The 22,925-nt window shown below is 46.6% G+C and overlaps 1 protein-coding gene across 1 annotated transcript in view; it reads right to left on the bottom strand.

The window, feature by feature from the left end:
* LOC311135926 (glutamate receptor 4) overlaps positions 1–22,925 on the bottom strand; it is a gene marked incomplete at both ends in the record, with an annotated part of 219,263 nt that overhangs the window by 106,011 nt on the left and 90,327 nt on the right. The window contains one exon of the mRNA XM_084169955.1: positions 11,219–11,458. Within this exon, the coding sequence (XP_084026081.1) occupies positions 11,219–11,458 (240 nt within the window). The remainder of the gene's footprint in view (positions 1–11,218; positions 11,459–22,925) is intronic.

Below are 22,925 nucleotides of genomic sequence, written 5' to 3'. Positions count from 1 at the left end.
AAGCTACCAAGCTGCTAGGACAGAACTGACCTGGCTGCAACTTCAATTAGCACTGAAAGTGTGAAGTGAGAGGTGTGAAACTCTTAAGTCTAACAATGGCAGGAGAGTTTCATCCTGCGTGAGTCTGATCACACCTCTTCAAACTGTCCTGCAGATGAGGATAGTCACCCCCCCAGCACTGAACACACCCAGGTCCCACAACTGCACTGCTCCTCCATTACATTTTACATTTTTAGTCATTTAGCAGACGCTCTTATCCAGAGCGACTTACAGTTAGTGAATACATATTTTTTTATACTGGCCCCTCGTGGGAATCGAACCCACAACCCTGGCGTTGCAAACGCCATGCTCTATCAACTGAGCTACATCCCTGCCGGCCATTCCCTCCCCTACCCTGGACGACGCTCTCCATCATTGAGAGGGATATATTCACAGAGCTGGAGAGAGACATGGTGGAGCTCAGATAGCTAGTCCACACAATCCAGACAGAACAAACCCACAAAACAGACCAGTACAACAACACCCCCCCAACAAGACCCGGAGGGCTGTAGGTAGAGATCGAAGTCTGTCTGAGAGAGCTGGCTGCTCTACGGACGGAGGTGAGAGAACTTAAAGAGGCACACATGGCACTGAAGGAGGAGGTGAGAAAGCTGAGGTGTGACAGAGAGCAGGTCACTCCCCCAGAGAAGCCGGCAGAACAGCCCACCTCAGACCCGGACCACAACCTCAACACCACAATGAGACAGACAACACAGGACCCACCAACCCAACAGACCACACCCCCTCCTAACAGCCCCCCTGTCAGCTCCCCTGATAGCTCTCTTGACAACCCCCACACATCCACTGAGGACACACAAAAGCCAGAGATTGTGCTCCTCATTGACTCAAATGGCAAATACATTCAAGTGGATAAACTTTTACCCAAACACAAAGTGCCCAAACACTAGGCATGCCCTGGAGCTGTTGTCAGAGGACAGACTAGGGTCCCCTAGCCACATCATAATTCACACAGGCACAAATGACCTGAGGGCCCAGCAGGAAAGGGTGGCCACAGCACTAGCAGGTGAATGCAAGCATTTCGCGAGACTGTGCCTCAAAACCTAATGTCTACCTGGCCCACCACTCCACCCTGGACTTGAACAGCCTTTACGACCAGGTCCACCTCCACAAGGCAGCAATCCCAACTTTTGCCAGGACCCCGAAGGACGTCACCCTAAACAGTAGACCCAGCACCTCACACAGGAGTAACAGAGCAACGGACACCTCGCCCAGACCAGCGAGACACCCTCCCAGACCTGCAAGACCCCCTCCTGAAGGACCTGCACCGAGAGAACCCACGCCAAGAGGACCTACACCCAGACCACAGCATCACCAGACACACCCCAACCAGCTAAGACCACCCCAAGCAAACCCTGGTCACACCCTATTTAGGCCCTCCCATATCAGACCTATGCCCCTTCTACCCACTCCATGCCCCTGCGGCAAGGACCTCAACATGCCGTGAGCAGAGCAACAGGCCCAACCCCCACTATTACACCCGCACAAGCACCATCCTGCGACCTAAGAGGTATGTATCAGATGCTCAACATGCTCTGCTCACACCTACTGTGATGGTCCGGGCCTAAACCACACAAAAACAACACTAGACACTATGGAACACAAGCTTTTACTATCTCCTCCTGGAATATACAAGGTCTGATGTCATCTGCCTTTGGCCTAAACACCAGACTTCATCAAAGAAATTGGAAATACAGACATTGTCATCCTACAAGAAACATGGTATAAAGGAGATGGACCCACTGGTTGCCCTCTAGGTTACAGAGAGCTGGTAGTCCCATCCACCATACTACCAGCTGTAAAACAGGGGGTATGTTCATTTGGTATAGAGCAGATCTAACCCACTCTATTAAATTAGTCAAAACAGGAACATTTTACATCTGGCTAGAAATTAATAAGGAAATTATCTCAACAGAGAAAAATGTCCTCATGTGTGCTACCTATATCCCCCCAATGGAATCCCCATACATAACGATGACAGCTTCTCCATCCTAGAGGGTGAGATCAACAATTTCCAGGCCCAGGGACATGTACTAGTCTGTGGCGACCTAAATGCCAGAACTGGACAAGAACCTGACACCCTCAGCACACAGGGGGACAAACATCTACCTGGAGGTGACAGCATTCCCTCCCCCATATGCCCCCCTAGACACAACTACGACAACATAACCAACAAAAACGGGTCACAACTCCTGCAGTTCTGTCGGACGGTGGGAATGTACATAGTCAATGGTAGGCTTCGAGGGGACTCCTACGATAGGTACACCTATAGCTCATCTCTTGGCAGTAGTACTGTAGACTACTTTATCATTGACCACAACCCAGAGTCGTCTTAGAGCGTTCATAATCAGTCCACTGACACCCCTATCAGATCACAGCAAAATCACACTCTACAGTCGTGGTCAAATGTTTTGAGAATGACACAAGTATTGGTCTTCACAAAGTTTGCTGCTTCAGTGTTTTTAGATATTTTTGTCAGATGTTACTATGGTATACTGAAGTATAATTACAAGCATTCCATAAGTGTCAAAGGCTTTTATTGACAATTACATTACGTTTATGCAAAGAGTCAATATTTGCAGTGTTGACCCTTCTTTTTCAAGACCTCTGCAATCCGCCCTGGCATGCTGTCAATTAACTTCTGGGCCACATCCTGTCCGAATTTGTGGGTTTTTGTTTGTCCACCCGCCTCTTGAGGATTGACCACAAGTTCTCAATGGGATTAAGGTCTGGGGAGTTTCCTGGCCATGGACCCAAAATGTCAATGTTTTGTTCCCCGAGCCACTTAGTTATCACTTTTGCCTTATGGCAAGGTGCTCCATCATGCTGGAAAAGGCATTGTTCTTGGATGGTTGGGAGAAGTTGCTCTCTGAGGATGTGTTGGTACCATTCTTTATTCATGGCTGTGTTCTTAGGAAAAATTGTGAGTGAGCCCACTCCCTTGGCTGAGAAGCAACCCCACATATAAATGGTCTCAGGATGCTTTACTGTTGGCATGACACAGGACTGATGGTAGTGCTCACCTTGTCTTCTCCGGACAAGCTTTTTTCCGAATGCCCCAAACAATCGGGAAGGGGATTCATCAGAGAAAATGACTTTTCCCCAGTCCTCAGCATTCCAATCCCTGTACCTTTTGCAGAATATCAGTCTGTCCCTGATATTTTTCCTGGAGAGAAGTGGCTTCCTCGCTGCCCTTCTTGACACCAGGCCATCCTCCAAAAGTCTTCGCCTCACTGTGCGTGCAGATGCACTCACACCTGCCTGCTGCCATTCCTGAGCAAGCTCTGCACTGTTGGTGCCCCGATCCTGCAGCTTAATCAACTTTAGGAGATAGTCCTGGCACTTGCTGGACTTTTTTGGGCACCCTGAAGCCTTCTTCACAACAATTGAACCTCTCTCCTTGAAGTTCTTGACGATCTGATAAATGGTTGATTTAGGTGCAATCTTACTAGCAGCAATATCCTTGTCTGTGAAGCCCTTTTTGTGCAAAGCAATGATGACGGCACGTGTTTCCTTGCAGGTAACCATGGTTAACAGAGGAATAATAATGATTTCAAGCACCACCCTCCTTTTAAAGCTTCCAGTCTGTTATTCTAGCTCAATCAGCATGACAGAGTGATCTCCAGCCTTGTCCTCGTCAACACTCTCACCTATGTTAATGAGAGAATCACTGACATGATGTCAGCTGGACCTTTTGTGGCAGGGCTGAAATGCAGTGGAAATGTTTTTTGGGGTTAAGTTCATTTTCATGGCAAAGAGGGACTTTGCAATTAATTGCAATTCATCTGATCACTCTTCATAACATTCTGGAGTATATGCAAATTGCCATCATAAAACTGAGGCAGCAGACTTAATATTTAGAGCAGACAGAATAAATATTTGTGTCATTCTCACGACTGTACTTGAACAGAGCTATGCTCAATCATGAGGCATCAAAGCCAAAGGAACTGAATAATATTAGGAAATGCTATAGATGGAAGGAAAGTAGTGTGGAAATCTACCAAAAAACAATTAGGCAAAAACAAATTCAATCCCTTCTAGACAATTTCCTGGACAAAATATTTCACTGTAATAGTGAAGGCGTAAACTTGGCAGTAGAAAACCTAAACAGTATATTTGACCTCTCAGCTTCCCTATCAAATCAACAAAATTCAAGCAGACAACCTAAGACAATTAACAACAACGACAAATGGTTTGATGAAGAATGCAAAAACCTAAGAAAAAAGTTGAGAAACCTATCCAATCAAAAACATAGAGATCCAGAAAACCTGAGCCTACGACTTCACTATGGTGAATCACTAAAACAATACAGAAATGCACTACTTAAAAAGAAGGAACAGCACGTGAGAAATCAGCTCAATGTAATTGAAGAATCCATAGAATCTAACCACTTCTGGGAAAATTGGAAAGCTCTAAACAAACAACAACACGAAAAGTTATCTATCCAAAACGGAGATGTATGGATAAACCACTTCTCCAATCTCTTTGGCTTTATAACAAAGAACAAACAGCAAAAACATAGACATTATCAAATACAAATCTTAGAATCAACTATTAAAGACTACCAGAACCCACTGGATTCTCAAATTACATTGAATGAATGACAGGACAAAATACAAACCCTCCAACCCAAAAAGGCCTGTGGGGTTGATGGTATCCTAAATGAAATTATAAAATATACAGACTACATATTCCAATTGGCTATACTTAAACTCTTTAACATCATCCTCAGCTCTGGCATATTCCCCAATATTTGGAACCAAGGACTGATCACCCCAATCCACAAAAGTGGAGACAAATTTGACCCCAATAACCGTGGGATGTGCGTCAACAGCAACCTTGGGAAAATCCTCTGCATTAACATTAACAGCAGACTAGTACATTTCCTCAGCGAAAACAATGTACTAAGCAAACGTCAAATTGTCTTTTTACCAAATTACCATACGACAGACCACGTATTGACCCTTCACACCCTAATTGACAAACAAACAAACAAATCAAAACAAAGGCAAAGTCTTGTCATGCTTCGTTGATTTCAGAAAAGCTTTAGACTCAATTTGGCATGAGGGCCTGCTATACAAATTGATGGAAAGTGGTGTTGGGGGAAAAACATATGACATTATAAAACCCATGTACACAAACAACAGGTGTGCGGTTAAAATTGGCAAAAAACACACCCATTTCTTTCCACAGGGCCGGGGGGTGAGACAGGGATGCAGCTTAAGCCCCACCCTCTTCAACATACATCAACAAATTGGCGAGGGCACTAGAACAGTCTGCAGCACCCAGCCTCACCCTACTAGAATCTGAAGTCAAATGTCTACTGTTTGCTGATGATCTGGTGCTTCTGTCCCCAACCAAGGAGGGCCTACAGCAGCACCTAGATCTTCTGCACAGATTCTGTCAGACCTGGGCCCTGACAGTAAATCTCAGTAAGACAAAAATAATGGTGTTCCAAAAAAGGTCCAGTTGCCAGGACCACGAATATAAATTCTACAAAGCTGTGAACGATCTGAGAGACAAGGCAAGAAGGGCCTTCTAAGCCATCAAAAGGAACATGAAATTCAACTGATTCAAAATACTTGAATCAGTTATAGAACCCATTGCCCTTAATGGTTGTGAGGTCTGGGGTCCACTCACCAACCAAGAATTCACAAAACGGGACAAACACCAAATTGAGACTCTGCATGCAGAATTCAGCAAAAATATCCTCTGTGTACAACGTAAAACACCAAATAATGCATGCAGAGCACCATTAATTATCAAAATCCAGAAAAGAGCCGTTAAATTCTACAACCACCTAAAAGGAATCGATTCCCAAACCATCCATAATAAAGCCATCACCTACAGATAAATGAACCTGGAGAAGAGCCCCCTAAGGAAGCTGGTCCTGGGGCTCTGTTCACAAACACAAACAGACCCCACAGATCCCCAGGACAGCAACACAATTAGACACAACCAAATCTTGAGAAACAAAAATATAATTAGTTGACACATTGGAAAGAATTTACAAAAAAACAGAGCAAACTAGAATGCTATTTGGCCCTAAACAGAGAGTACACAGTGGCACACTGCCCACATAATGAGGTGGAAACTGAGCTGCACTTCCTATCCTCCTGCCAAATGTATGACCATATTAGAGACACATATTTCCCTCAGATTACACAGACCCACAAAGAATTTGAAAACAAATCCAATTTTGATAAACTCCCATATCTATTATGTGAAATACCACAGTGTGCAATCACAGCAGCAAGATTTGTGACCTGTTGCCACAAGAAAAGGGCAACCAGTGATGAACAAACACTATTGTAAATACAACCTATATTTATGTTTATTTATTTTCCCTTTTGTACTTTAACTATTTGCACATCATTACAACACTGTATATAGACATAATATGACATTTGAAATGTCTTTATTCTTTTGGAACTTTTGTGAGTGTAATGTTTACTGTACATTTTTTATTGTTTATTTCCCTTTTGTTTATTATCTATATCACTTGCTTTGGCAATGTTAACATATGTTTCCCATGCCAATAAAGCCCCTTAAATTGAATTGAAATGAGAGAGAGAGAGAGAGAGAGAGAGAGAGAGAGAGAGAGAGAGAGAGAGAGAGAGAGAGAGAGAGAGAGAGAGAGAGAGCGAGAGAGAAAGAGAGAGAGAGAGAGAGAGAAAAAATAAGAAACTATTTTCTATTAATACTACAGCCACGGTAGCGGCTTCCTGGAAAGACCCTGCCGTCCATGGAGAATACCCGTCATCTCCGATTTTCTCACTTTGTTTGCATTCCAAATGGCACCCTATTCCCTTTATACTTTTGGCCAGGTTCCATTTGCATCCAATATGGCTCTGGTCAAAAGTAGTGCACTAAATAGGGAATAGGGTACCATTTGGAACAGATCCTTTCCTTTCTTTCATTACCCCCCAGATTGGTTCCCTGTTCCACTTCCCTGACCCTGTACCCGACATCGCTGCACTTGCCTATTGATTGGTAGATTTGGTCTGTAGCCCCCTTTGGCCCCAAGACATACCTGTCCACCAAATAGCACAGACAACCATTATTTTAGGACAGCATCCATTCACACTTCCACTGTTTGGGTTTCCACATAGAGCAGGTGTAATTGAGATAGATCAGAGTAGACAATGCAGGGTCTGGACCATAATTACCCATAATTTCCCATTCTAGACATTCTATTTCTAAGGACTGTAGTTGATGTCCTGAATGCAAAGGGCCATAGATACACATTACACTGACACATTATTAATGACTAAATGCAGATCAGATACATATTTGATCATTGTAATATATATGACCTCTGGAGCTAACCATATGAGTGCTCACACTTACACCAAGGCCTGTAAAGCAAAGCCCTTGCTGTGTGTTGGCCCCAGCTCCTAACACACTACTACTGTACAGTTACTGCAGCTGGCTGGAGTCCCACACAGAGGTGGCACTTGTCACTGTGTTGTTATGTGTTAATAATAAAGACTACAGTTCCCACAATGCAATGCACCCTGCACAAAGAGGTTGTTAGAATGCCATGCATAGCTACACACTGATGTAGTTAGCTAGCTCAATCATCTTGTTATTAAAAGTAGCTAAACCTACACCCCAGTTCGTCATTCAACAAGGAACAAACATAACATGGGGTGTTTCTCAATATGCATACTATCGTGCTCCGAGCACACAATCCGGAGCACGGGAGGGTTGGAGCATGAGTCCAAATCAAAGTATGCGAAATGGAGCATGTAGGGCACTTCTCGGCTCCGTACTCCGCTTGTACACATTTCGATGCATCGAAGCAAGCTTCAATAAAAAGTATGGACAGAAATATGACGCAACCAAGTAAAAAACGACGCAAATCAATGGCGGCCATTATTTGAGCTGAAGCAAGAGAAAATAAACTCTAACTTTGCCCATTCACATCTCATATGTTGCCTGAATACAATATTGTGTCTTGAAAACGTTAATAAATACATTCTGTGTTAATTTTGGCATGTTTACCTGCCTACAGTAACCACTGTGTGTAGATTGCAAGCCCATAGTAAGGCAATAGGGCTAACTGGCTATCTAGCTAGCCTTTAAGAATTGGTAGCTAGCTACCCCCGAAGAGTTGACATCTACCTGGCATAACATTAGTTTAAGGTAATTTGGCCGTTTAACTAGCTAGACTATTACGATTCACATTTGCTAGCTGATAATTCTGAAGTAAAACGTTTTGCTTTGTGTATATCTTGTTTAGTCTCTATTACCATTGTCCTGGCTGGAAGAAGGTTCAGTGAATGGGGAGGTGCAGCATGTGAGGTAATACAGTAGGGGGAGTGCGAGTGCTTCTCAAATGTAATGTTTTATGCGTTCAGGAGAGTGTGGAGTACGGTAGTACGCATATTGAGAAACACCCATGGGGTCAGAAATGGCATTCAAACCCACGCCTCCAATGTAAGTAAAGGCACCTCATCCACTGACTCTTAGGAATGAGCAGCTATGTGACAACTTAAGTGCTGTTATTCACTCTCTAAGTCTCTAAGTCTATTATAACCCCCTTCTTATCAATATAAGCACAGCCTCCATTTCTCCTTCCGAAGGCCCTGTCCAGAAAAATACCTCTAGCCATTACGGTGTGAGAATCTGAAAGAATTGGACCGCTATAAGTAATATGGTTGTAACTTTACCTTGGCCTCTGAATTGCACCTATTCAATATCTATTCCCTCTTTTCAGATTTACAAGTGCCTATGAGACAGAGACCTGCAACTCCCGGCGCCCGTGGCAAATCCGGCCCACAAGCCCATTTAATGAGCCCCCCCCCCCCACGGTCACGACATCAACATACACCTGTGACATGTAAATATAATTTCCATCTCCACATGTACTATGTAAAGCACTTTGAGCTACTGGAAAAGCTTTGAAGCACTATACACTGAGTGTACAAAACATTAGGAACAACTTCCTAATATTGAGTTGCACCCCCTCAGAACAGTCTCAATTCGTTGGGGCATGGACTCTACAAGGTGTCGAAAGCCTTCCACAGGGATGCTGACCCATGTTGACCCCAATGCTTCAGTTGTGTCAAGTTGGCTGGATGTCCTTTGGGTGGTGGATCATTCGTGAAAAACCCAGCAGCGTTGCAGTTCTTGACACACTTAAACCGGTGCGCTTGGCACCTACTACCATACCCTGTTCAAACTCACTTAAATCTTTTGTCTTGCCCATTCACCCTCTGAATGGCACATACAGTGAGGGAAAAAAGTATTTGATCCCCTGCTGATTTTGTACGTTTGCCCACTGACAAAGAAATGATCAGTCTATAATTTTAATGCTATGTTTATTTGAACAGTGAGAGACAGAATAACAACCAAAAAATCCAGAAAAACTCATGTCAAAAATGTTATAAATAGATTTGCATTTTAATGAGGGAAATAAGTATTTGACCCCTCTGCAAAACATGACTTAGTACTTGGTGGCAAAATCCTTGTTGGCAATCACAGAGGTCAGATGTTTCTTGTAGTTGGCCACCAGGTTTGCCCACATCTCAGGAGGGATTTTGTCCCACTCCTCTTTTGCAGATCTTCTCCAAGTCATTAAGGTTTCAAGGCTGACGTTTGATAACTCGAACCTTCAGCTCCCTCCGCAGATTTTTTATGGGATTAAGGTCTGGAGACTGGCTAGGCCACTCCAGGACCTTAATGTGCTTCTTCTTGAGCCACTCCTTTGTTGCCTTGGCTGTGTGTTTTGGGTCATTGTCATGCTGGAATACCCATCCACGACCCATTTTCAATGCCCTGGCTGAGGGAAGGAGGTTCTCACCCAAGATTTGACGGTACATGGCCCGTCCATCGTCCCTTTGATGTGGTGAAGTTGTCCTGTCCCCTTAGCAGAAAAACACTCCCAAAGCATAATGTTTCCACCTCCATGTTTGACGGTGGGGATGGTGTTCTTGGGGTCATAGGCAGCATTCCTCCTCCTCCAAACACGGTGAGTTGAGTTGATGCCAAAGAGCTCCATTTTGGTCTCATCTGACCACAACACTTTCACCCAGTTCTCCTCTGAATCTTTCAGATGTTCATTGGCAAACTTCAGACGGGCCTGTATATGTGCTTTCTTGAGCAGGGGGACATTGCGGGCGCTGCAGGATTTCAGTCCTTCACGGCGTAGTGTGTTACCAATTGTTTTCTTGGTGACTATGGTCCCAGCTGCCTTGAGATCATTGACAAGATCCTCCCGTGTAGTTCTGGGCTGATTCCTCACCGTTCTCATGATCATTGCAACTCCACGAGGTGAGATCTTGCATGGAGCCCCAGGCCGAGGGAGATTGACAGTTCTTTTGTGTTTCTTCCATTTGCGAATAATTGCAGCAACTGTTGTCACCTTCTCACCAAGCTGCTTGGCAATGGTCTTGTAGCCCATTCCAACCTTGTGTAGGTCTACAATCTTGTCCCTGACATCCTTGGAGAGCTCTTTGGTCTTGGCCATGGTGGAGAGTTTGGAATCTGATTAATTGATTGCTTCTGTGGACAGGTGTCTTTTATACAGCTAACAAGCTGAGATTAGGAGCACTCCCTTTAAGAGTGTGCTCCTAATCTCAGCTCATTACCTGTATAAAAGACACCTGGGAGCCAGAAATCTTTCTGATTGAGAGGGGGTAAAATACTTATTTCCCTCATTAAAATGCAAATCAATTTATAACATTTTTTACATTAGTTTTTTCTGGATTTTTTTCTGGATATTCTGTCTCTCACTGTTCAAATAAACCTACCATTAAAATTATAGACTGATAATTTCTTTGTCAGTGGGCAAACGTACAAAATCAGCAGGGGATCAAATACTTTTTTCCCTCACTCACTGTATACACAATCCATGTCTCAATTGCCCATGCCCTTCTTTTACCTGTCTCCTCCCCTTCTTCTGCACTGATTGAAGTGGATTTAACAGGTGACATCAATAAGGGATCATAGCTTTCACCTGGATTCACCTGGTCAGTCTATGTCGTGGAAAGAGCAGTGTTTGTACTGTTTTGTACAATCAGTGTATAAATCCAATAAATTATTACGTATCATTACAAGGACTTACCACTGTCAGTGACAAACTAAAAGGTAAATTCAGTAGTATGATATAATCATACATAGTGGAACGACTTCCTGATTCCATTTAAGTACTTACCCCGGTCCGTATCGTAGAGGAAGACAAACTTGTTCCAGTCATAGTGGTCGAGCAACGAGAGCAGCGCTCCTCGGATGGAGGGCCGAAGCTGCAGCGTGAACTGGCTCTCTCCCTCGGTGGGGAAGCTGGGCGTGATGAGGGAGATGTGCAGCGCCCCGCAGAATGATGTCAGCGTGTGCACCGAGCGCTTGTCGTACAGGCCAAAGATGGCGAATACACCCCGCGAGTACTGCGAGCAGACTGAGGAGGAGGTAGGGAAGGGGGGAAGAGAGAAAGAGAGATAAGTTAGTTACTAAATTAGTTTACTAACCATTTGAATCTCTTCAAGAGAAACATGGTAGAGTGTATGTAAGAATAGCCAGCGAGTACAGAGAGCAGACTGTGGTAGGTAAAGAGAGAGAGAGAGAGAGAGAGAGACATTGCAGATTGCAGATAGTTCACCAACCCATTCAAATCCCTTCAAGAGTAGCCCTTTATTGCCTATGGAATAACAACTACCCAAAACATCCACAAAATATCAAATTTCCTCTAATGTTTCCATTTTAAAACATGATTTTCTTCCCCATCTAAATGAAATAACGACACCGGGAAGCAATAGCATCTAGTTTAACGAGTCTCTCTACATCATTTCTCTCTCTCTATCTCTCTCTCTATCTATCTCTCCCTCCTTATCCCTCTCTCTCTCTCTCTCTCTCTCTCTCTCTCTCTCTCTCTCTCTCTCTCTCTCTATCTCTCTCTCTCTCTCTCGCTCTTTCTCTTCCCTTTCCCCCCCACCTCTCTCTCTTTCTCGCTCTCTTTCTCTGCAAATAAACTAACGGGTATTGTGATAAGATATGACCTGTAGGAGACAAACAACACACCAGCTTAAATATGAAAAGCTATGTGTTAAGTCTTTACATACACACTGCAGAGTTTCTGCTTAAGGCGCCTTCAGGTGCTATAATTGCTTGTGCTTTGTGGTGTGTGGCGTGTGTGTGTGTGTGTTTGTGTGTGCTTAAAAAACACACCATAATGGGCGGTTACGCTGACTTCCTCGCATACGGCGAGTGCCTAAATGAAAGAACGGCACATGGTGAAAAAGTATGTTCAAAGTGTTTGAACTGTTCCATTGTTTTGTGGTTGTTTTATTGTTGCTACGCCGGGTTTGACAGCCTTTTTGTTTCACAGTGTTACATTGTTGTTGGGAGTCCCTCTCTTTGCAGCTTGTGAATGCCTAGGGCTGAATGAGAAGATAGAGAGGAGAGGGAGAGAGAGGGACAGAGAGAAAGTGAGATAGAAAGAGCGAGAGAGTGAGAGAAAGAAAACCCAGGCTTTGATGCCTTCTGAGTTTCTTCCATTTGTTCTTCACACCGTTAGACACAACAACGACGTGTAGATGTGTCAACACACTAGAAGCGAACATGTTAAAACAAACCACTACTGTCTCGTAACTCTCGTGTAACTCTCGTTCTCCATCTCTCCTGAAGCAGAGAGTGATTTGCGCAACATTAAGGCTTTGTTGTCACAGTCATTTAGGAGTAATTGAGCACCCACACACACTGTGCCAGCGCATTGTGTTATGTTACATCCAATCGTATCCTAGCACTTCATCATGTAGCGTTGTGTGTTGTATCCAGAGGTGAGGTGGAGGGTAAACACACCTAAACAGCATATGCGTACCTTTTTTGTTTTGCGCTAGCATTTATCTACCTTTTGCGGAAAGTATAGGGAGCTTTACTTTACACACTGCGAACGGCGATCAGCGTTTACCCACAGATTTTATTACCATTACATCACTGGTCGTGTAACATTATGTCACCGTATCATACATTATACAATGCATTCCACTTACTTCCAGTTTGCCTTATTGTACTTGTATGTTTTGCTTCTGTAAATGTCTGTTTAGGATATTAGCGTACTATGAGTGATACGAGACTAACAATGCACATGTGGTTAACATATCTTCACCGTGAATGCACCTGCTACCGTCTACACATTATGGAGCGCACGCAGGAGTTAAGCTAGGGTGGAGAAGGTAGGAGAGATGGGTTAGGACTGGCTCCTGGATGTGTGTGCGTGTATATGTGTGTGTGTGTGTGTGTGTGTGTGTGTGTGTGTGTGTGTGTGTGTGTGTGTGTGTGTGTGTGTAAGGGGAAGGTACAGTAATCCCAGGGGTAGAGGGGGTAGTGAGGCCTCCACTGAACCAAGGAGGAGACCAAAGGCTGGAAATACTTATGACTGCTGTTCTGTCATAGGAGACACACACACGCACACACACACACGCACACACACACGCACAAATAGACGGACATAAATGCACACACCCTCTCTCTCTGTCACACACACATACCAACACACACACTCACACCGACGCACTCCGACAAATAACACATAAATCCATTCTAAAACAGTCCAATTCGTGGCCACATGCCCAGCAGAGCTTAGCACTTTGCGAACATAAATACTGTATATCATTCATCATGCTGTCTCTCTGTCTATTCTTTCATTCTCTCTCTCCCCCTCTTTCTCTGTCTTTCCCCCCTCTCTCTACTGTTATATGTCTATAGTTATATGTCTGTAGTTATATGTCTAAGCTGCAGTGACACACATGTTGTTGCTGACAGACATTCAGTTATTTCCAATAAAAACAGACAAGCTACAATATCAACAACATCTCACACAACACACACACACAGCCACCATCGTCTCATTATAGCAGAACTCCACGTCTGCGTGCCAAATGGCACCCTATTCTCTGGTCAAACGTAGCGCTACAAAGGGAACAGGGTGCCAATTGGGACACAGACCACATTGGCTATGGAGCGAGATGAGTGATATGCCTTTAGGTAGAGATCTCTCTGTATTCCTGTGAGGGATATGGTACCTTTGGATGCCGTATAAACAGAGCTTTCTGTCCCTGTGGCCATTGGTTTATAACTAGACTGGGCTGCAATGAATTCAATGAAAGGAAGCCAGTGTGAAACATACACACACATTTACATCACACAGAGGGAGAGAGCACACACACACAAACAACAAACACACTAGCACACAGAACACACACACAAGAAGACCCTAAAAGGAGAGGACTGTGTGGAAAACAATGAACAGGGAAGGCTCAATCTGCATTCTGTTTTCCCCCTCCCCCCTCACCCCCCCCCCCCTCTCTCTAGTGCTGTTTCTTTCCTTTTGTCTGCCCGAAGAAAAGGACATTGACTACACAGCCCAGACAAGCTCTGGAGAAAGAGAGAGGAAGAGGGGGAGAGGGGTGTCACGGTTTCGGCCGAGGCTGCCTCTCTCCCTTGTTCGGGCAGGTTTCGGCGTTCGTCGTCTCCGGAATTCTAGCTGCCACCGCTGTATGTTTCATGTTCGTTTGCTTTTGTCTGTTTGTTTCCACACCTGTTTCTGTTTTGGCGTAATTAGTGTCCTATAAGTTTCTCGTTGTGTTTGTCTAGTGTTGTGTGTAATTATTTCCGTCAGTATTGTGTTTTGCTCGGTTGAGCTTATTCTCCACTGCGCTGGAGCATTTTCGCACCTGTGTGTGCACAGTTACATTTTGTCGCACCTGTTTGTGCGCAATTTACCTTTCGCCTTCGTGCGTGTTTTTTCGCTTTCGGGCTAAGTTGTCCTGTTGCCTTAGTTTGGCCAGTAATACAGCCTTTGGAACATTCAGTCTGAGTCCTGCGTTTGATTCCTACATTACACCTACAACACGCCCTGACAGAATTACACACCATCTATGGAATCAGCAGGAGCCGAAGCAGCCCAGACGAGACTGGAGGCCCAGGTTCGGGACCAGCAAGATCAGCTCCTGCAGATGGGGACCGCCCTGCAGGAGGTGATTTCCACCATCCGAGGCTGGGGTCCGCCTCCACCGCCTCCCGCCCTGCCAGCACCATCGGCCAGCCCGCCCATTCCAGCGCCGGAACCTCGAGGAGTCCGACTATCTCTCCCGAGGGCCTACGACGGAGCCGCGGCTGGGTGTCAGGGATTCCTACTCCAGGTGGAGCTATACCTGGCCACAGTGCACCCGGCACCTTCAGGGCATGAGAGTGTGTCCGCCCTGATCTCCTGCCTGGCCGGAAAGGCGTTGGAGTGGGCCAACGCGGAGTGGAGGAAGATCGACGCCACGACGATTACTTACAACGAGTTCTCCCGCCGCTTCAGGGCGGTGTTTGACCATCCCCCGGAGGGGAAAGCGGCGGGGGAGCGTCTGGTCTTCCTCCGGCAGGGGAGGAGAAGTGCCCAGGAATTCGCGCTCGAATTCCGTACGCTAGCGGCAGATGCAGGGTGGAATGATCGGGCCCTCATCGATCTGTACAGATGTAGCCTACGAGAGGACGTCCGTCGGGAGCTGGCTTGTAGGGACACCAGCCTCTCCTTCGACCAGCTGGTTGACATGTCCATCAGGCTGGATAACCTACTGGCTACCCGCGGACGTCCTGCGGAGGGTCCGCCCATTTCACCCTCCAGCGCCTCCGAGCCGTGTCCTATGGAGCTCGGGGGCGCTGGCGCTAGAGAGAGGAGGAGTCGGCAGGCTAGGGGGTCCATCCACTGCACCAACTGTGGTCGGGGAGGACACACCGCGGCTAGGTGCTGGGGATGGCCTCCTAGGGGAGATGACGACAGGTCCCGCACTGGGGATTCCCTCCAGGTGAGTAGGCGCCCCACTCACCCAGAGCTCACTGTTGCCCATTTTTGTATGCCTGTACGTTTTCCACAGGTAGCACCTCATTCCCAGCATAAGGCGCTGGTAGATTCAGGCGCGGCTGGGAATTTTATTGATAAAAAGTTTTGTTTAGAGTTAGGGATTCCCCTCATTCCTGTTGATGTTCCTTTTCCCGTTCACGCCCTAGATAGTCGTCCGTTGGGTACGGGCTTAATCAGGGAGGTCACGGCGCCACTTAGGATGTGTGCGCAGGGGGATCATCAGGAGATGATTCAGCTGTTCCTGATTGACTCTCCTGCGTATCCGGTGGTGCTGGGCATGCCCTGGTTGAGTACCCATAACCCAGCTATTTCGTGGCAGGAGAGGGCTCTGATGGAGTGGTCTGCTCAGTGTGTGGGTAGATGTTTGGGCGTTTCCGTAGGGGCTACCTCGGTGGAGAGTCCAAACCAGGTGCCCGCATTGCACGTTCCACCTGAGTATGGGGATTTGGCTATTGCGTTTAGTAAGGCGAGGGCGACGCGGTTGCCACCCCATAGGCAGGGGGATTGTGCGATAGACCTCCAGGCAGGAGCTGCGCTCCCACGGAGCCATGTGTATCCTCTGTCTCAGGAGGAGAAGAAAGCTATGGAGATTTACATAGACGAATCGCTGAGACAAGGATACATACGGCCTTCCACTTCCCCCGCGTCCTCGAGTTTCTTTTTCGTGAAGAAAAAGGATGGTGGTTTGCGCCCGTGCATCGATTACCGTGGTCTCAATCAGATTACGGTGAAGTATAGTTATCCACTCCCGCTGATTGCGACCATGACTGAGTCGTTGCATGGGGCGCGTTTCTTCACGAAATTAGATCTCAGGAGCGCGTACAACTTGGTGCGCATCAGGGAGGGTGATGAATGGAAAACAGCCTTTAGTACCACCTCGGGCCATTACGAGTATCTGGTCATGCCATACGGGTTGATGAACGCTCCGTCAGTTTTCCAATCATTTGTGGATGAGATCTTCAGGGACATGCAGGGGCAGGGGGTGGTGGTGTACATTGATGACATTCTCGTGTACTCACCTACCCGTGTCGAGCATGTGGCCCTGGTGCGCAGAGTGTTGCGGAGGCTGGTGGAGCACGACCTGTATGTGAAGGCAGAGAAGTGTCTGTTTTTCCAGGAGTCGGTCTCCTTTTTGGGTTATCAGTTGTCTGCGTCAGGGGTGAAGATGGAGGTAGACCGGGTGTCGGCCGTGCGTAATTGGCAAACACCAACCACTGTGAAGGAGGTGCAGCAGTTTTTGGGGTTTGCAAATTACTACAGGAGGTTTATCCAGGGTTTTGGACAGGTGGCAGCTCCCATCACGTCTCTGTTGAAGGGGGGTCCGGTGCGTCTGCAGTGGTCGGCCGAGGCGGACAGGGCTTTTGGGAGGCTGAAGGACCTGTTTACCTCGGCCCCGGTGCTGGCGCATCCGGATCCCTCTTTGCCGTTCCAGGTAGAGGTGGACGCGTCGGAGGCCGGTTTAGGAGCCGTGCTTTCCCAACGGTCTGGCGCGCCACCTAAACTCCGCCCCTGTGCTTTTTATTCTAAGAAGCTCAGTCCGGCGGAGCGGAACTATGACGTAGGGGACAGGGAGCTGTTAGCCGTGGTACAGGCTCTCAAGGTGTGGAGGCACTGGCTTGAGGGGGCTCAACACCCTTTCCTCATTTTGACGGACCACCGTAACCTGGAGTACATCCGGGCGGCGAGGAGGCTGAACCCTCGCCAGGCAAGATGGAGTATGTTCTTGACCAGGTTTACTTTTAAGATCACGTACATCCCTGGGTCACAGAATGGCAAGGCAGATGCGCTGTCTCGGCGGTATGACACGGAGGAGAGGTCCGTGGAGCCCACTCCCATACTGCCTGAGTCGTGTCTGGTGGCACCGGTAGTGTGGGAGGTCGATGCTGAACTCGAGCGGGCGTTACGCACCGACCCTAGTCCACCACAGTGCCCGGAGGGTCGGAAGTACGTTCCGCTCGAGGTTCGGGATCGATTGATCTATTGGGCTCACACGTCACCCTCCTCTGGACATCCGGGTATCGGCCGGACAGTGCACTGTCTTAGTGCCAAGTACTGGTGGCCCACGTTGGCAAGGGATGTGAGGGTTTATGTTTCCTCCTGCTCGGTGTGCGCCCAGTGTAAGGCGCCTAGACATCTACCTAGGGGTAAGTTGCTACCCCTGCCCGTTCCACAACGACCATGGTCCCACCTCTCAGTGGACTTTATAACAGACCTTCCCCTCTCCCAAGGGAATACTACCATCCTGGTCGTTGTGGACCGGTTCTCTAAGGCCTGTCGTTTGCTCCCCATGCCGGGTCTTCCTACTGCCCTACAAACTGCCGAGGCACTGTTTACCCATGTGTTCCGGCACTACGGGGTACCCGAGGACATTGTGGCTGATCGGGGTCCCCAATTCACCTCCAGAGTCTGGAGAGCGTTTATGGAGCGGTTGGGGGTCTCGGTGAGCCTCACCTCGGGTTACCACCCGGAGAGTAATGGGCAGGTGGAACGCGTAAACCAGGATGTGGGTAGGTTTCTCAGAACATACTGCCAGGACCGGCCGGAGGAGTGGTCAAGGTACGTTCCCTGGGCCGAGATGGCCCAGAATTCCCTACGCCATTCCTCCACTAACCTAACTCCATTTCAATGTGTGTTAGGTTACCAGCCGGTTCTGGCACCCTGGCAGCAGAGCCAGATCGAGGCTCCTGCGGTGGATGAGTGGGCGCGGCGCTCGGAGGAGACTTGGAACGCTGCACACGTCCACCTGCAGCGGGCCCTCCGACGTCAGAAGGCGAGCGCTGATCTCCACCGCAGTGAGGCACCGGTGTACGCACCTGGTGATCGAGTCTGGCTCTCTACCAGAAACCTGCCCCTCCGCCTGCCCTGTCGGAAACTGGGTCGGCGGTTTGTAGGGCCATTTAAAGTCCTGAGAAGGTTGAACGAGGTATGTTATAGATTACAGCTACCTGTGGAGTATAAGTGTATTAACCCCTCGTTCCATGTGTCCCTTCTCAGGCCGGTGGTAGCGGGCCCACTCCAAGAAGATGAGATCTTGGAGACTCCTCCGCCCCCGTTGGACATCGAGGGGGCACCGGCGTACTCCGTGAGATCCATCTTGGATTCGAGACGTCGGATGGGGGGTCTCTAGTATCTAGTGGAGTGGGAGGGGTACGGTCCGGAGGAGCGGTGCTGGGTGCCGAGGAGAGACGTTTTGGACCCGTCGCTCCTGACGGAATTCCATCGGGGGCATCCGACGCGCCCTGCTCCGCGTCCTCCTGGTCGTCCCCGAGGCCGGAGTCGGCGCACGTCTGGAGCCGCGCGTCAAGGGGGGGGTACTGTCACGGTTTCGGCCGAGGCTGCCTCTCTCCCTTGTTCGGGCAGGTTTCGGCGTTCGTCGTCTCCGGAATTCTAGCTGCCACCGCTGTATGTTTCATGTTCGTTTGCTTTTGTCTGTTTGTTTCCACACCTGTTTCTGTTTTGGCGTAATTAGTGTCCTATAAGTTTCTCGTTGTGTTTGTCTAGTGTTGTGTGTAATTATTTCCGTCAGTATTGTGTTTTGCTCGGTTGAGCTTATTCTCCACTGCGCTGGAGCATTTTCGCACCTGTGTGTGCACAGTTACATTTTGTCGCACCTGTTTGTGCGCAATTTACCTTTCGCCTTCGTGCGTGTTTTTTCGCTTTCGGGCTAAGTTGTCCTGTTGCCTTAGTTTGGCCAGTAATACAGCCTTTGGAACATTCAGTCTGAGTCCTGCGTTTGATTCCTACATTACACCTACAACACGCCCTGACAAGGGGCAAGAAGGAGGGAAAAGGGGAAGTGTAACAAAGCAGAGGGGGGTGTTTACAGCAATCAACTTCACCTTAGAGAGAAACACTAACAAAAACACACACTAGCGAGCACACACACACACCATCAGACTGACCTCTTTAAAGGGGCTAAATCAAACCAACCCTGGGAGAGTATACAGTGGAGGCAGAACACTCCACTCCACACTCTCCATATACAGTACCTTCCAAAAGATTGGGGTTACTTAGAAATGTCCTTGTTTTCAATGAAAACATACATGAAATTAGTTTGAATAAGAAATATAGCAAAATGAATAGGAAATATAGTCATTGACAAGGTTAGAAATAATGATTGTTAATTGAAATAATAATTGTGTCCTTCAAACTTTGCTTTCGTCAAAGAATCCTCAATTTGCAGCAATTACAGCCTTGCAGACCTTTGGCATTCTAGTTGTCAATTTGTTGAGGTAATCTGAAGAGATTTCACCCATTCTTCCAGAAGCACCTCCCACAAGTTGGATTGGCTTGATGGGCACTTCTTACGTACCATACGGTCAAGCTGCTCCCACAACAACTCAATAGAGTTGAGATCCGGTGACTGTACTGGCCACTCCATTATAGACAGAATACCAGCTGACTGCTTCTTCCCTAAATAGTTATTGCATAGTTTGGAGCTGTGCTTTGGGTCATTGTCCTGTTGTAGGAGGAAATTGGCTCCAATTAAGTGCCGTCCACAGGGTATGGCATGGCGTTGCAAAATGGAGTGATAGCCTTACTTCTTCAAGATCCCTTTTACCCTGTACAAATCTCCCACTTTACCACCACCAAAGCACCCCCAGGCCATTACATTGCCTCCACCATGATTGACAGATGGCATCAAGCACTCCTCCAGCATCTTTTCATTTGGTATGCGTCTCACAAATGTTCTTCTTTGTGATCCGAACACCTCAAACTTCAATTCGTCTGTCCATAACACTTTTTTCCAATCTTCCTCTGTCCAGTGTCTGTGTTCTTTTGCCCATCTTAATCTTTTCTTTTTATTGGCCAGTCTGAGATATGGCTTTTTCTTTGCAACTCTGCCTAGAAGGTCAGCATCCCGGAGTCGCCTCTTCACTGTTGACGTTGAGACTGGTGTTTTGTCGGGTACTATTTAATGAAGCTGCCAGTTGAGGACCTGTAAGGCATCTGTTTCTCAAACTAGACACTCTAATGTATTTGTCCTCTTGCTCAGTTTTGCACCGGGGCCTCCCACTCCTTTTTCTATTCTGGTTAGAGCCAGTTTGCGCTGTTCTGTGAAGGGAGTAGTACACAGCGTTGTACGAGAACTGCAGTTTCTTGGCAATTTCTCTCATGGAATAGCCTTCATTTCTCAGAACAAGAATAGACTGACGAGTTTCAGAAGAAAGTTATTTGTTTCTGGCCATTTTGAGCCTGTAATCGAACCCACAATTGCTGATGCTACAGACACTCAACTAGTCTCAAGAAGGCTTCTTTAATAAGCACAACAGTTTTCAGCTGTGCTAACATAATTGCAAAAGGGTTTTCTAATGATCAATTAGCCTTTTAAAATGATGAACTTGGATTAGCAAACACAACGTGCCATTGGAACACAGGACTGATGGTTGCTGATAATGGGCCTCTGTACGCCTATGTAGATATTCCATTAAGAATCCAGCTACAATAGCCATTTACAACATTAACAATGTCTACACTGTATTTCTGATCAATATGATGTTATTTTAATAGACCATTTTCTTTATTTTCTTTCGAAAACAAGGACATTTCTAAGTGACCCCGAACTTTTGAACGGTAGTGTATATACACACTACCAGTCAAAACTTTGGACACACCTACTAATTCAAGGGTTTTTCTTTATTTAAATTTTTTTTTTACATTGTAGAATAATAGTGAAGACATCAAAACTATGAAATAACACATATCAAATCATGTAGTAACCAAAAAAGTGTTAAACAAATCAAAATATATTTTATATTTGAGATTCTCAAAATTACAACCCTTTGCCTTGATGACAGCTTTGCACACTCTTGGCATTCTCTCAACCAGCTTGATGAGATGGTCACCTGGAATGCATTTCAATTAACAGGTTCTTCAAAGTTAATTTGTGGAATTTCTTTCCTTCTTAATGTGTTTGAGCCAATCAGTTGTGTTGTGACAAGGTAGGGGTGGTATACAGAAGATAGCCCTACTTGGTAAAAGACCAAGTCCATATTATGGCAAGAACAACTAAAATAAGCAAAAAGAAACGACAGTCCATCATTACTTTAAGACATGAAGGTCAGTCAGTCCGGAAAATTTCAAGATCTATAAAAGTTTCTACAAGTGCAGTCGCAAAAACCATCAAGCGCTATGATGAAACTGGCTCTCATGAGGACCAACACAGGAAAGGAAGACCCAGAGTTACCTCTGCTGCAGAGGATAAGTTCATTAGAGTTACCAGCCTCAGAAATTGCAGCCCATACAAATGCTTCACAGAGTTCAAGTAACAGACACATCTCAACATCAACTGTTCAGAGGAGACAGTGTGAATCAGGCCTTCATGGTTGAATTGCTGAAAATAAACCACTCCTAAAGGACACCAATAAGAAGAAGAGACTAGCTTGGGCCAAGAAACACAAGCAATGGACAGTAGACCAGTAGAAATGTGTCCTTTGGTCTGGAGTCCAAATTTGAGATATTTGGTTCCAACCGCCATGTCTTTGTGAGACGCAGAGCAAGTGAACGGATGATCTCCACATGTGTGTTTCCCACCGTGAAACACGGAGGAGGAGGTGTGATGGTGTGGGGCTGCTTTGATGGTAACACTCTCTGTGATTTATTAAGAATTCAAGGCACACTTAACCTGCATGGCTACCACAGCATTCTGCAGCGATACACCACCCCATCTGGTTTGTGCTTAGTGGGACTATCATTTGTTTTTCAACAGGACAATGACCCAACACACCTCCAGGCTGTTTAAGGACTATTTGACCAAGAAGGAGAGTGATGGAGTGTATCAGATGACCTGGTCTCCACAATCACCCAACCTCAGCCCAATTGAGATGGTTTGGGATGAGTTGGAACGCAGAGTGAAGGAAAAGCAGCCAACAAGTGCTCAGCATATGTGGGAACTCCTTCAAGACGGTTGGAAAAGCATTCCTCATGAAGCTGGTTGAGAGAATACCAGAGTGTGCAAAGCTGTCATCAAGGCAAAGATTGGCTACTTCGAAGAATCTAAAATCTAAAATATATTTTA

Source organism: Coregonus lavaretus, assembly GCF_964263955.1.
Source record: "Coregonus lavaretus genome assembly, chromosome: 10".
Lineage (NCBI taxonomy): Eukaryota > Metazoa > Chordata > Actinopteri > Salmoniformes > Salmonidae > Coregonus > Coregonus lavaretus.
Note: the sequence above shows the minus strand (reverse complement) of the source record. Positions and strands in the feature narration are given on the sequence as shown.